The 14,750-nt window shown below is 33.1% G+C and overlaps 1 protein-coding gene and 1 long non-coding RNA gene across 2 annotated transcripts; both read right to left on the minus strand.

Moving 5' to 3' along the window:
• Positions 1 to 11,237: 11,237 nt before the first annotated feature.
• On the minus strand, positions 11,238 to 12,586 carry LOC113709938 (uncharacterized). The gene is made up of 3 exons (XM_027232780.1): positions 12,171 to 12,586; positions 11,676 to 12,000; positions 11,238 to 11,576 (listed from the first exon to the last, which is right to left on the minus strand). The coding sequence occupies exons 1-3, from the start codon at positions 12,584 to 12,586 to the stop codon at positions 11,238 to 11,240; spliced, it is 1,080 nt and encodes a 359-aa protein (XP_027088581.1).
• A 294-nt stretch (positions 12,587 to 12,880) lies between these two features.
• On the minus strand, positions 12,881 to 13,948 carry LOC140014536 (uncharacterized). The gene is made up of 2 exons (XR_011821304.1): positions 13,914 to 13,948; positions 12,881 to 13,074 (listed from the first exon to the last, which is right to left on the minus strand). It is a non-coding gene; the product is annotated as an uncharacterized lncRNA (long non-coding RNA).
• Between the last annotated feature and the right edge of the window lie 802 nt (positions 13,949 to 14,750).

Here is a 14,750-nt window from a genome sequence, read left to right on the forward strand (position 1 = left end):
AATTTGAAGAAGAAGTGATAAGAGTTTGAAAGTTTGGGTGAATGTAGAAAACCATGGGGATGGAACATATCAAAACATTAGTTAAGCAATAAAATTCATAATTTTGATAGTATACAAGTGTATTCTTGACTTTTAAAAAATTTTAATGATTATTCATATTAAGGAAATTTAGATGAGGGCAATTTATATACTTTTTTGGTTTACATCATCAAGGTGAAACCCAAACCTATATTCTAGGGGAGGTATGCGTAATTTTTAAAATGTGATGGGAGCTGTTTGAAATTACTAGAAACCTCAAGGGACGATTCTGAAATTATCCCTTATTTTATTTACCAATTGGTATTGATTCCCTTTTTTCTTTTGGTAGTTTCCCTCACGTCATTCAAAGAAAATTAAACAAAAAAAAAGACATATGGGTAAATTTAAAACAATTTATCAATGTAATTATGGACCTTGTTGGAGTGGCCTAATTTGTAATATACAGATGCTAAGAACTATGAAGTTAAACAGTATACTTTTGTTTTGTTGATTTGGCTAAACAGGAAGTAAATGTAGTTGGCATAAATGCTTTTATGTATTCAACTATGTTTATTGTGGTTAATTTGGTTTTTCTATCGCTTATATATTGAGTTATTGAAACGTAATGGGAAATCATTTGTTAACAATGCAAGAAGTTTCATTATCTAGGTGATTCGTCGAAGAACAGTTGTGGAAAGGAAACAAATGCATATACTATTTCATGAGTTGTTATTAGGGGTGGGCAAAATTATCCGCTAACCTGAAAATCCGTCATATTCGATCCGATCCGATCCGAAAATTAGGATATCTGATTTTTATTATTTGATCGGGTCAAAAGAGGGTCGGGTACCTGCTCAAATGCGGGGCGGGTTAGGGTCACATAATTAAAAATCCGTGGATACCCGATCCGTCCCGCATATATATATTTTATTTTATTTTATTTTTATTTTTATACACACACTATAAAATAATAAGAACTAAATAAGTAATTTTATTGAACAAATTGCATTACAAATATGAGAGACTATAGTTTATTTACAAGATTCATTTGTAGAGGCCATGATCTTATATTTTATAGAAAAAAGTTTAATTAATGCGGAACATATATATTAAAAATTGTGCTACTTATTTCGAACTTTTATTGATTTCGAATTCTTTTAATTTTTTTCCTTTATCTTATATTTTCTTCACATGCATGTTTCTTGGTGGGAAACCTTTTTTTAGAAAAAAAATTTATTAAATTTTAGATGAATGTGTAAAATATAAAATTAAATTGGTATAAATAATTTTTTTAAAAAAATTAAATGATAAATGGGACGGGGCGGGTACCCGCTGACCCGACCCTATCTCAACGGATATCCGATTATAATGTACCCGCTGATATGCGGGGCGGGTAAGGGTCAAAAAATGGCTGACCCGCAAGGTGCGGGTCGGGTCAACCAAATGGTGAATGGGCGGGTACCCGACCCGCGCCCACCCCTAGTTGTTATTTTTCAAGTAGAGGTGATATATTCACTCTTGAAGTTCAATACCGAACTTGAATCTGAGGTAAAAATTTTAGTTTTTTAATTTTTCTTCTTCTCATTAACATTGCACAACTTAATCACAAAATACAAAAGAAATTTAATATTAATAATTTTTCACCTTTCTTTCTTTTGCTAAATAGATTCAACGATACATTAATTGTTCAAATTTTATACAATAATAATGCAATTCTCAAGGTTTTTGGTTTGTAGTTTATCATCACTTTTTTTGAATATTTCATTGTATTATCTCAAAAAGGTAACATTTCTCCAAATGATAATTATAATTATTTTATTGGTAATTTATATCTATTTATTGTCTATGCCAGAAAATATGTTTGCAAAAAAAAAATCTAAATCTTTTATTATCAAATTAATTGAAATAAAATTTTCTTTGTATTTATTTGCAGATGTTTACGGTGGAAGAGGAGGTCCAGTCATAGTGTTAGCTGAAGGGATGGTGGTCCACGAAAATTAACATGTTGATCAGCTTATGAAGAGTGCCATGGGAACTTTTACTTGCTTAATTTTTATTTAGTATCATTTGGGTTTGTAGATGGAAATTTATGGGCTAGATGTTCATACATTGGCGATCATATTGGTTTTGGTTTTGAAATATTCTATACCTTTTTTTCCAATTTATGGAATATAATATAACAAACCTATTCTGCTCTTTCTTTTTTCTTTTTCATTGTGGACTTTTACTTATGGAATAATAATGTGATATATTCTAGTAGATAATAACATTTCTTTCTTTCCTACCAAAGGCAATACCTCGGCATATGCACAGGTTTAAATCTAGTTTTAAGATGAAATAAATATGGTCTCTAAATTTATGATTTAGACAAATTTAGGATAATTAAAAAAATTAAAATATCTAACGGTCAAAATCAGATTTATATAGTGAAATGGTTTGACTTTGCAATTTTGGTCCATGATGTTTGGAATTTAGATCAATACAGTCCCTTGTGTTTGAAATAGTTATGCTTGGGATTTTAAGATAAAATAAATCATAAATTGAACTAAATATTGGAAGATGTATTCCAAGATCTGCATAAATATCCCTAAAAGTACTTAATATCGGCACAAATTGTCCTTTAGTATAAAGAGGGCCTCCTTGTCAAATGTGTTACAGTTGAAAATGAATACATGATAGATAATAAATAAGAAAATAGTGAATAAGATGAGAGATTTAATTTTTCTGCAACTTTGTTTTAACTACTAGATTCATGCATGATTTATGGACATATGTTGCAAATTGTCGTAGTTAGGGTTTCATCTATACATGTGTGTGTATGCATATATGTTCAAACTATTGAAACTTGCACAGGTATGGATCTAGGGCTGGCAACTGCACCATATAGTGTAAGTTCTAATACAACAAATTTAGACATTAAACTAACCAATATAGATACTAAGACCTTATTTGATAACTCAATTTAACACTTAAAATTAATGAAATTAGATCTTAATATACTCAGATATATTTGATAATAAAAAACAAAAATTTTAATTAATTAAGTAGCTCTAAATTGTTTAGATAAAACTTACTCTAAAAAATGAATAATAAGCTGTTTACTTATCATTTAATATAAAATACGTCAAGATTTTAATATTTAACAATTCAATAATTTAACAGATTTTAGATTTTAATTTTTAGATTTCAAATTTTAATTTTATCAAACGTAACTTAAAATAACAACTTCCAAAAATACAACAATTTTTTCACACGTTGAAATTTGTGCTCCAAATTTAGTCCGAACCATCAAATTTCAGACCATTGCATCTACACCAACAACTGTGCCCTGTGGTCACTCACGTGAACGCGGAAGATCTCGATCTTAGAATTTTTGTCGATACACATGCCCGCATACTCATCAGACTCTTTTGTTTCTAGACCAAGTAGCACCGCATAGGTAACGTGCTTGTGACTTGTAGGGTGCGAGTTGAGTTTTAACTTAATCAAGTCGAATCTCAGCTAAGTTTTATGAAACTAGAACTCAAGTTCGACTTCGACGAAATCAAAATATAAAACTCGAGCTTGAACTTATAAAAATATTATTTTATTTTTAAAAAATAAATAAAATAATAATTTTTCTTAACAAATAATAAAATATTAGGAATATATATATAATTTTACTATTAAAATAAAAAATAATATATATATATATATACATATAATCAAGTTGAATATTTTTTGACTTGAGTTCCAGTTCGAACGTGAGTTGAATTCGACAAGCAATTCGATTCGTTTGCAACCTTTTTTTTTTCCAAGCGATAACAGATTTCCACTAAAATCATAAAATGTTTACATCACTTGGAGCAACTGCTCCTACATCAATGTTGGCTAACTGAAGCAGCCAGCTAGGAAAGGAAAATCTCCAATCTATATCAGCAACTAAGTTTAAGGCAAACCTTGTCAAAGAATGAGACACTACATTGCCATTCCGTCTGACAAAAGAGAAAGAGCAATTCCGAATCGTTTGCAACCTTACTTGTGAGTTTTTTTGTTGATTTTTTCTCATTTGCCCTTTCAGAACAATTGGTTTTGCTAATTCTCATAAAAATTGTTTTACAAGATTTGAAGGCAGCGAACAAATACCATCACTTTAGCCCGATGAATGTTAAACAACCGCAATCCCTACTTTCTAGCCAAGGAGGAAGCAATTCACCTAAGGTGTACCACAAGCGTGAATCCAAAATTATCCTGCTTAGCCGATTCCCATTGTTGAGAAAGAGAAAAAGAGAAATCAGAGGACCCTATCTTTAAGATATGCAGGACCCTATCTTTAAGATATGCACAGATATCACATCGTATTACCACAAATTCATGTGTACTTGATTTTCGATTGAAACTAATGCCTCACATTCTTTGCTGTAAACCTGAATTCCAAATTGGTCCACCACAGAAAGCCACTGAAGTTCAATCATTCCCGTGCTAAACTGCGAAGTGGACCATCATCAACTAGTCACTTTTTTAGTTGGTTTGTTCGGTACATACAGAGCTTTTAAAGAGTAGAATACTTGGTATTTATTCTATAGGATTTGCGAAATAGGCTCGTGTTCGGCTCTATTGATATACAAGTCTAATATTATGTTCAACTTCGATTCATTTATCAGACGTTGAACCTTTTCAAGTTAAACACAAACATGTTCGTAAACAGTTTAGTTCGTTAAAAACTCTAGGTACAAAACTTTAGATGATATTTTTTGTCTTTGAACATTTGATGTGATTGTCAAATCTCCATTCTACATGCAATTTCTCTCTTCATCGAAGAACTTTGCATTAACTTCATCAAAATTATAGCAAATAGAAAGTTACCATTCACTTTTTAAATCATCGCATAGACTTTTAAATCTTCCAAGAAAAGCAAGATACAAAAGAAAAAGGACTAGAAAAACTGCTACAGTTTTGATGAAACAATGCGAATAGTTAGATGTATGGCAGCCAATTGAAGATGATTAGAATCCAAACTTGTATATTAGCTCAGCTTTTTCTAGCCAGTGAATTTTTGGAGTAACACAAAAGATTAAAGTGAAAAGTTGGAAAACTATTTGGCCCAAAATATCAACGTTACGGTTGCTATGTGTGATTATATGTATAGGTGGCAAATCAATCCACTTAATTAAATTTACCCATATCCGTCTATGAATAGATGGATATGGATATCTTAAATTTTTGTACATGGGAAATTGGGAATAAATGGGTTACCCAATAATATCCATTTAATAAATGGGTATTATTGGATAACCCATCAAATCCAATTAACCCATTTAGAATTCTCTTCCCCCACCCATTCTTTTTTTCAGATTTTTCATTTTGTCATGATGTTAACTACTTTTGTTTCATAATTATTATTATTTGTTGGTTTTATCTTATTATTTTATTTTATCTTAGTTTGTTAACTTGCTCATTTTTCAGCATTACCAATTTATGATAAGTTTTAGCCTCTTTTCTTATTTTTCTAAAATGAAAATTTAAATTTATATATGAAAAAAATGTTAGGGGTTCAAAATTTTTGGATTAAATTTTTATATTAACTTTTATAGTACTTAGTTCAAATTTTTATATTCTTATTATTCAATTATTAGATAATATGTAATTTGTGACATAGAGTATAAATGGAAAAAAAATTGATAATTAGGCTTTTTGATAACTTAGAAGGGGATTGATAACTACAAAAGGGATAGATAACTTAGTTTGCAAAGATGAATTTAAATGACTTTACAAAAAGTTAAAATAAATGGGTTATAAATGGGTAATTAGATTACCCAATTCATTTTTTGACTTACCCATTTATATCCATCTAATTAAATGGATATAAATGGGTTGACTCACTTATACTCATTACCCATTTTACCCAACCCAAACCCGCCCAAGTCACCCATTTTGACACCTCTAATTATATGGTAGCATATAGCTATAAATCCACAATATATATGGATTTTCTGGTATTCTTGTTTAAAAGAAGATGTCAATGTGATGGTTTCAAGTAAAATTACCAAATAATTAATATTAATGCAATGACCAATCACTTCCTTTTCTCTTCTTTGTTCTTTTATTTTGGGGAGAGGGGTGGGGAGGCTATGAGAAGTTTCTTTTTTTGATAGAAAACAAAAATAATGTCATTAATGAGTTTGTTAGAATTCATCCAGCACCATTTACTTGACAGAGGTCGAAGGAGAGCTCCAAAGGGATTCTACTAGGTTTGCTGATTTTGCAAAGTGAGCTAAATAAACAAAAAAGTGAAAAAATGAAGTGGGCTTTGAGAGAGAGAGAGAGAGAGAGTAGTGGAGCAGCAATCAAATGCAAAAGTTCAACATGCAATTGCATTTTTCAATGTATTGAATTTGATTAATGTACTAAATTTTGTTTTATGTGGAATCTAAAATCGACAAGCTTAACAACTCTTCAAGAGAAATAGAATGTCGACAGTAATAAATCATTGTTAAACATGATTAGTGTGGGGCCCAACTATTAATCATGTTAGCATGTACTGGCAAGAAAATTGTATAATTACATGACAAAGAAAGGTTGAGAAGATTAGTAAGGATGGATGGTTAAGAATATTTTTGTCACTAAGTTTTCCATTTGACCCAGCACATGGCTACACCCACAAAAGATTATTGAACAGGGTTGACCCAATGTTTTCTTTAGTTTCTTTAATCTTTTGATGATCATGGCCCTTTTCGAAGTGATATATTAGAAGGGGAGGCAAAACAAGGAAACAAGAAAACAATCCCTTTTGTTTTCTTTTCTTGATCATGTTTTGGGTGACACAGAATCCAACAAATCCTTAACTTATGCTGTAATTGTGTTTTTCAAGCCCGACCTCTCTAATCATTTCTTTATCATCTAGCTTATGAAGTAAGAATATTCATAATCCCCTACTAATCCCACACAACCAGACACAGTCCACACACTCACCAGTCACCCCTCGATCTCTCTCTCATTCTCACACACTTCTCTCTCTCTATCTCTCTCTCTCTCACACACACACACACACACACGCACACACACACACACACCGACACGCACAATCTTCAAAACGTACGAGTTATGACCGACTTAGGAGGCCAAAAATTGGAAGTCCAAGTCCAAGGCCAAAATTTGGTATGCAATCACTTTTATGCATCCTTGTGAAGGACAAAATGAAGAAAAAAAATGATCATACAGATAAAAGGTCAAATTTTCCTTTCTTTTTTTTTTCTTTTGGAGAAAGGTAAAGGTCAATTTTTTCGTGCTAATGACACAAGATAATTGAAAACATGGATACCCTTTTCTTTATTTGGATTTCAAAAAGAAGAGAATAATCAAGACTAGTGACAAAGCCAGCCAGGTACTATGATACGCTTTTTTCATGGACCTACTAGCAATAGAAATGGTTAACTTTCTCTTATTCGCAGAGGTTGATATATAGTAGAAAGTGATTGCATACCTTACAAAGTGTTTGTGAAGATTCCAAGAACTTGGATTGGAAGATCATTTAATGATGGATTAGAATTTTTCAGGTGCAAGCAAGAATCCATGTTATGCTTTCACTATGGGGACCATTTCCACAATAACATGCAAGGAGGTGCATATGGTAGGGTTTCCTATACATTAAATGAATGTCATCAACACAATAATGGTAGTTCATTATTGTCATCGTTATCTGGATATATATATATATATATATATCTCAATCACTGTTGCATAAAAATATATACCAACCTTTACATGGATATATAGCCACGCACATATATCTCTTTAGTTTGAAAAGAAATATGATTTTTCCATACAATTTGTGCGATTCAAGCGAAAGAGAGAGAAGCATTTTGGTGCTGTATTATGTAAGAAAAGAAACCATGGCTTCCCCTCTCCCCCTCCTCTCCTTTTTAAGTTTCTCGTTACGTGCTATTTACTCTTTTTTATACTCTTAATGAATTATTAACCAGAGTCATGGTCGAACTTAGAATAAATTTTATGAATAAATACTTTTTATGTTGTTACACTAGAAATTTTTTTTTTTTTTTTTTGTAATGGCTTAAATTGCTTCCATACATGCAAAACTAATAATTGAAATGCGAATCAAGATTATGTAATATCCATCTGGAAACACTGATGTAAAAAATTTGTTTACGACAAATATTGTACGAAACATTAGTCCAAGTTTAAGCATATATGCAAGTGATAAATTGTAAGCTTTATAACTTACAAGAATATAACGTGTAAAACCAAAATGTTCTCGGTCATAGAATACATTTATGAATTTCGAAGTAATCAGAACTCGTCACAACGTGGAACAAGTGATGGGACAGAACATCAGTTTCAATTAATTAATGGCGTGCTGATTTTAAACTAGCTAGGGCTACTATTGTTCTTTGGGGTCGGCCCGGCTGGAATTGGGGGTGGTGGTGTTAGACTTTAGAGCTGGAGACAGTGTAAAAAATTTATAAGAGGCACTTTTCAAGATCTTGTGAAGGCTTAAGATAGATATTGTAGGCCATAGTTCATAAAACAATTTAAACGATCGAAGAGGGACTTCTCTAACCCTTTTTGTCATATACTCGATTTTTCTAAAAGGGGCTTAGATACTCCATATCTACCGTCAGAAAAAGAGAAATCCGCTTACATAAGAAATTCCAAAGAGGAAAAGGGCTCTTATCTCACTATCTCTTTCATGATCACGTTCTTGGGGATCCACAAAACTTTTAATAGTCAATGGCTTCAATAGAATGAAAACCCTGAATGCGATATTTCTATTTTTTTAACATTTAACTGCTTTCATTTTCTTGGCTGATTTGAATTCGGGAATCTCAACTAGTTTTGATTGATTCAGACAATATAATCATCAACGTAATTATAGATACTAGCACGTTTTATGTACATAAACCGCCATAAAAAGATTCCACGTGTATCATTGGTAGCAAAATTATGAACGGAAGCTAGCATTCCAGACCGTATTGAAAAGGTTTCTCAGAGATAGCATGAAAAAATTCTATATCACAGCATGATTTTTTTTTTTTGGCTCTGAGCATCTGGTATTCCCACCCTTTAGTGAGACTAATTCGGATTCAATCTGGTGAAGCCCCATAGAGTCCGACTCTTATTCGGAGTGAGGGCTTGGTCCAGGGTTTTTCAATGCATGAAAAATTTCTATCCGTGTCTTTTTTATTTTTTTTGATAGAAATAGGAATGTAGTTACTAATCTATATCACACAATTTCAAAAGGTAAAAAGTTCTTGGGTTCTTTTACCTTATTATCAGTGGATGGATATTAATCAAATATGCTTTCACTAAAAAAAAAATTCAAATATGCTTTCATTTTTTGTGCTGACTGCAGTCGAATCCATGCAATGTCATTTTTAAGCTATTGGAAATAACATGGATCTTTTATTAAGCTAACAACAAATGATACTTCAAAATATAAAAAATGAGCATATTATAGAGCAGAAAAATTTTACGGACAAAATTTTCGCAAAAAGATGGGATTCTCCCTATAAATTGAATGGGATACTGATAAACCACTTCAGGCCCAATTGCTACTTGGTGTTCTTGGGCTAAGTTCTCCAAGCTATCAAGAATGAAGTTGGGCTTTTGCAGCTTAAAACAGTTTTCAATGGGGCATCATTGCATGTTATCCTTTCTAGCCCAAATACGTTGTCCTATCCTAAAAGACTTCTGGAGGAAATTTGAGTCAACCTCTGCATCGTAAGATTTGGGTTGGCAGAAACGCAATAGGAAATCCCTATATTAAATAACGTATGATTTAAGCGATTGAAACAAGCTAATGGATAACTTATTTTTTTTTTATTTTAAAGATTCTTATATTTGTATCTATCGTCTAGAAAATTTATAATTTATATTGTGATTTAGAGTCAATTTTTTTGTAAGTGGACTCAATGCAATATTAATGGATGGCAAATTTACTCTTTACAAGTGCTAATCTTTTGGTCTCGTTTCTTTTTTGCATGGTCAATTAGTACACAGCCTTTATTAAAAAAAAAAAAGAAATTGATGTTTGACTAGCTAGCAATATCCTCTTTCTATGATTGCCCAATTTGGATTCAAACTTTTTTAGTTTCTTCTTAATTTCTAAAATTTAGAATAATTTTTTAAAAAAAAATAAATTTAGAATAATTTGTTGGAGTGTTTAAAGCCGAAAAGCATGATTTTCTGCTCTTTCTAAGATCGTATGCAATGTAAAAATAGTGATGCTGCTCTTTATTCATTCTATTAATTTATCATACTTTTTAGATCGTGACAAATAATAGGGAGTGTTATTTGCGCCTTGATGAAGATTGATAATCAAACAGCTCTCCTTGAAGCTTGTAAAATTGTGCAATAACGAAAAAAGAGAGAAAACAAAAAACAGAAAAAACACAGATGAAAGAATCTCAATGCTCCGAAGGAACTTAGGATTGGTTAGATACTTAATTTTAGTTAGCAACCAGGAGCAAAAAGTGTATTTCTAGAACAAAAGCCTAAACCTTTTCTACATAGTTTTAGTGAATATACATCAGAATAGGGTACATTCCCATTAACCCTCCTGTCGTATCACATTTTATGACATTATACCCCTATGGTTTACAAATGACCATTTTATGTCTCTATAATTTTATGTAAAATGGAAAGTAGATGAAAATTACTTGTATTAACAACGTCAAAAAAAGTTCCTATTAGAGGTGCAAACGAGCCGAACCGACTCGAATTTTGGTCTAATCGATCCGAGTTTTAACTTAAATTTATGAATCTTGAACTTGAGCTCCAGTTCGACGAGTTCAAAATGTAAAACTCGAGTTTAAAAAATAAAAAATAAATATTTTATTTTAAAAATAATAAAATATTAATTTTTCTTTACAAATAATAAAATATTAGGAATATATATATGTAATTTTACTATTAAAATAAAAAATAAAAAATAAATATATAATTGAGCTGACCGAGCTCGAGTCGATTCGGACTCGAGCTGCTCACAATTCGATTCGTTTGCAACCCTAATTACTATTATACCTCTACTTAAATATTTCTTTTGGGGTCAAATTGTAGATAGACCATAACTTTAGAAATTTAATATACAGTTCTCAAAAGTTTTCTTCTTCTACACATGTTTCTTTTTTTTTTTTTTTTTTTTTCTCTGCAACGGTAGATTTTGTATTGATTGGCAAGTACACTTATATGAGCAAAGTCTCAAGAAATTCTATACAAAAGTGTTAGACACACTGAGGATTGATCCATTCCTCATCTTGAAATATGCCTAAGGCATAATCACTAATCATATCACATCTTTTATCTAATCTCCTATCTAGACAAAAAGAGCATTTCTGGAACAAAGCTCTGAGGTTGTTAATATCATCAGCCAAAGTAGACATTTTGATATCCTTAGCCACCCCCGTCGTAATCACTTTCAGCAGCTGTGGGCTGGGGATATGGACTGTAATTTTCTGCCATTGCTGATGTCTGGCCTTTATAATGGCCATCTTCATAGCTTCTGCGATAGTCTGCAATTGATTCACTGTTTTCCTATCAATTAATGCCCAGGCTGACACCACCTGATGGCTGAAGTTAGTTGCTAAAATCCCAGTACCAACACTATTGGTCTGTTTCTGCACACTAGTTGATATTCTGATCTACATTTCATCCCTTCGTACCTCCACTGGTTCTACTTCCTCTCCATCTCTTTCAGCATCCTCAGGGATCATTGTCTCCTTACTCCAAGCTGAGGCTTGCTCTTGCCATTCCTGTTGAGCCTTGTTAACTGTTTTCCAAGGATGCCTTCGTTTAGCATTGAACTTCCATTCATTTCTCCTTTTCCATATTTGCCAAAGGATATTCGTAGTAAGCTCTATATGCTCCCTACCCTCTGTCCTACATGAGGCTTCCAGCATTGCAGTCCACCAAACTCTAAAATTCCCTGTCTGTTCAGTTAACCCATCCCACTGTATTGGGGCCATCTTCCATACCTCTTGAGCTCTGCTGCATTGAAAAAACATATGTTCAATAGATTCATTGTGTTCTCCACAGCCATCACATATTGGATCTCCATGGTGTGTTCTATTAACACCAGACCATTAACTGGAAGTAGCCTATTTAGACTCCTCCAAATGAAGTGTTTTATCTTGCTTTTGACTTTCAGCTTCCACAACCACTTCCATTGCTTTCCATTGGAGTTTGCTGAGCTCGTTTCTGCCTCATCAGCTCTTCTTCCTATATGTTGAGTTGTTTCTCTACTCAATGCCTTGTATCCAGAATTGACCGTATAGATGCCATTGCCACTATGTAACCAGTAATTGCTGTCTTTCCTTCCTGAGATACTTATAGGAATATCTAGGATTTCGTCAGCATCCTTCCTGTTGAAGGTTCTAAGTACCAATGGTTTTCTCCATCTAAAGCCACTGATAAGCTCATCTACTCTTCTGATGTTGCAATTCTGAGACATTGCAAATGTGACTTTTCCATCCTTATTTCCAGGGATCCAGCTATCCTCCCAAATGTTTGTAGCATTGCCATTGCCTATCTTCTTTCTAGTTCTATTTTGCACAAAATCTCTCACATTCATCATATTTTGCCAAATCTAGGAAGCACACTTTAGGACTTTGCACTTAAAGATTGAGTCCCTATGGAAGTACTTTGCCCTCAAGACCTTGCTGACTAATAGATTTGGTTTGGAAAACAGTCTCCAATCCTGTTTAGCCAGCAAGGCTTTGTTGAAGTTCTGCAAATCCTTGAATCCCAAACCTGTGACGGCCCCACCTCCCCCTAGGGCATACCCCAGGGTTCGGCGGGTCGCCTGCCCAACTCTCGTCAGGACTCACTCACTCATAATTCAAGAAAAATAACGTACATTCATAGAAAATAAATAACACATCCACTTCAACTTAATATATACATTGATGCTCAAATCCAGATACAAAACTTCAAGACACCAAAATACTTCAAAGTGTTTACAATTCGAGTACAATCAACCCTAGTCGAGTGCTAGCATGAGTACCATTTCAAAACTTCAAAACTAGACTACTCTGTACCAGTCTCACGCCTCGGTCGTACCCCCTATAAGGAAAACAAATGGCGTGGAATGAGCTAAAAGCCCAGTGAGGTTCCAAATAACAAGTTGACCATTATTTAAAAGTGCAAGTATCACGTAGCAAAGTAATGAGTATGAAAAGTTCATAAAAGTGAGTAATAACACTTCAAGTAGTAAATCTCAAAGTGAGCGAGTATAAAGTTTTTCTTTTAAAACGAAACAATAACACGATAAGTACTAATCATTCCAAAGTATAAGGATACGGATGGCTCTTAGAAGCCAAATTCCCATTGCATCACCAGAGTTTGATCAAGTAATAGTTGACACTCCGTCAACTTTCAAGTAAGTAACCAATCCAGTAGAGCACCACTTAAATTACTCTCCATCCACCATCCAAATCCCTTACCGAGCCCGAACTCCAAGATAAACACTGGTGGTAATACTCGAGTATACCGATTAGTCGAGAAGATAACACTCCACTCAACAACACTAGATACCCATGGTTCGTTATCTAATCGACCAAACCCTTGTCAGCTCGACTCGATTAACTAGCCAGTTGGGTTTAGATCCCAAAGAAGTCGATGAGATATCATCTCCAATCGACTGAATCAAAATAAAAGTACGGAGATGGGAATGAGAGGCACTTCCCACTCACATTAAGTGTGGTACATGCTGCCGTTTAGCACTTACAAGTCAAGTACAAGTATATCAAGTCAATTACAACAATAAATAAATATATATCATATTAGGGCAAGTGCGATAAAATACACTCTTGCCCGATCAAACAAATTACATATCATTAAATCACATTGGTCAAGCATTGAAAACAAGTGTCCAGTTCAATCAGGTATTTGGAAGCACTCACCAAAAGATGCGGTGCCTTTACAGGTTACGTTCGGGTATTACTCCGTGTGTGGAGTCCAAATCTGCGATAAAACATTGTTTAAGAACTTTTGAAAGTAACTAAAGTTCGAAACTTAAACGTTTCGTTTAACGAGAATCACATAATTGAAACTTATTTGGAGAATATTTGTAAACTCATGCTTGCTTTCAAAACGGTGAAACTTTAAAGTGATTAACCTTTGAAATTTGAAACTAATATATTTCTATTAGTCGTTACTTTCATTTTTTAAGGGTACAAGTTTCGGCCGAATTCTAACTTATATACTTCTATGAAAGAAAACTTGAATATCCTAAACGATTCAAGGGATATTCGTTCCCGAATTCGTACTCAAGTCGCGAGTACCTCTACCTAACTCTCGAGTGTAAATTTGGACAACACGCCCTTTGTATTTACCTATTTTTCAGCCATTTATGGCTTCATTATTTTTTCTCAATTCAGCCCCAAAACACATACAAATAATCTCATCACAATAGCCGTTCAATGGGCTCAAAATCATCCAAGTACAACACAAGTATAATAATCCAATCGGAAATCAAGTTTTGAAGGCAAAAGACTAAATGGCAAATTCGACATCTTATAACATTTTGGTCATAACTAGAGCTACGTTTATCGGATTGGTGTGAACTTTATACCGTTTTGAAACTAAGACAAAAGGCTACAACTTTCATGAAGACAACTCAATCCAGTTCACAATTGATCCAGGTCGAAAGTATAGATTACAGAATCAGAATGTCCTTGTCAGTACGGTTGTCAGTACTGAATTCAAATAACAATAACTCAGGCTACAAAATACCGTTT

This window comes from Coffea arabica, chromosome 9e, assembly GCF_036785885.1.
Source record: "Coffea arabica cultivar ET-39 chromosome 9e, Coffea Arabica ET-39 HiFi, whole genome shotgun sequence".
Classification (NCBI taxonomy): Eukaryota; Viridiplantae; Streptophyta; class Magnoliopsida; order Gentianales; family Rubiaceae; genus Coffea; species Coffea arabica.

Excerpts from the sequence above, each read along its gene's own strand:
- LOC113709938 (XM_027232780.1), bottom strand. The coding sequence starts at position 12,586 with ATGATGAATGTGAGAGATTTTGTGCAAAATAGAACTAGAAAGAAGATA. Across the intron at positions 12,001-12,170 it reads AATGGAAAGCAATGGAAGTG|CAGAGCTCAAGAGGTATGGA; the intron begins GTTGTGGAAGCT and ends TTTTCAATGCAG. Across the intron at positions 11,577-11,675 it reads AGGAAGTAGAACCAGTGGAG|GTGGTGTCAGCCTGGGCATT; the intron begins GTACGAAGGGAT and ends TTCAGCCATCAG.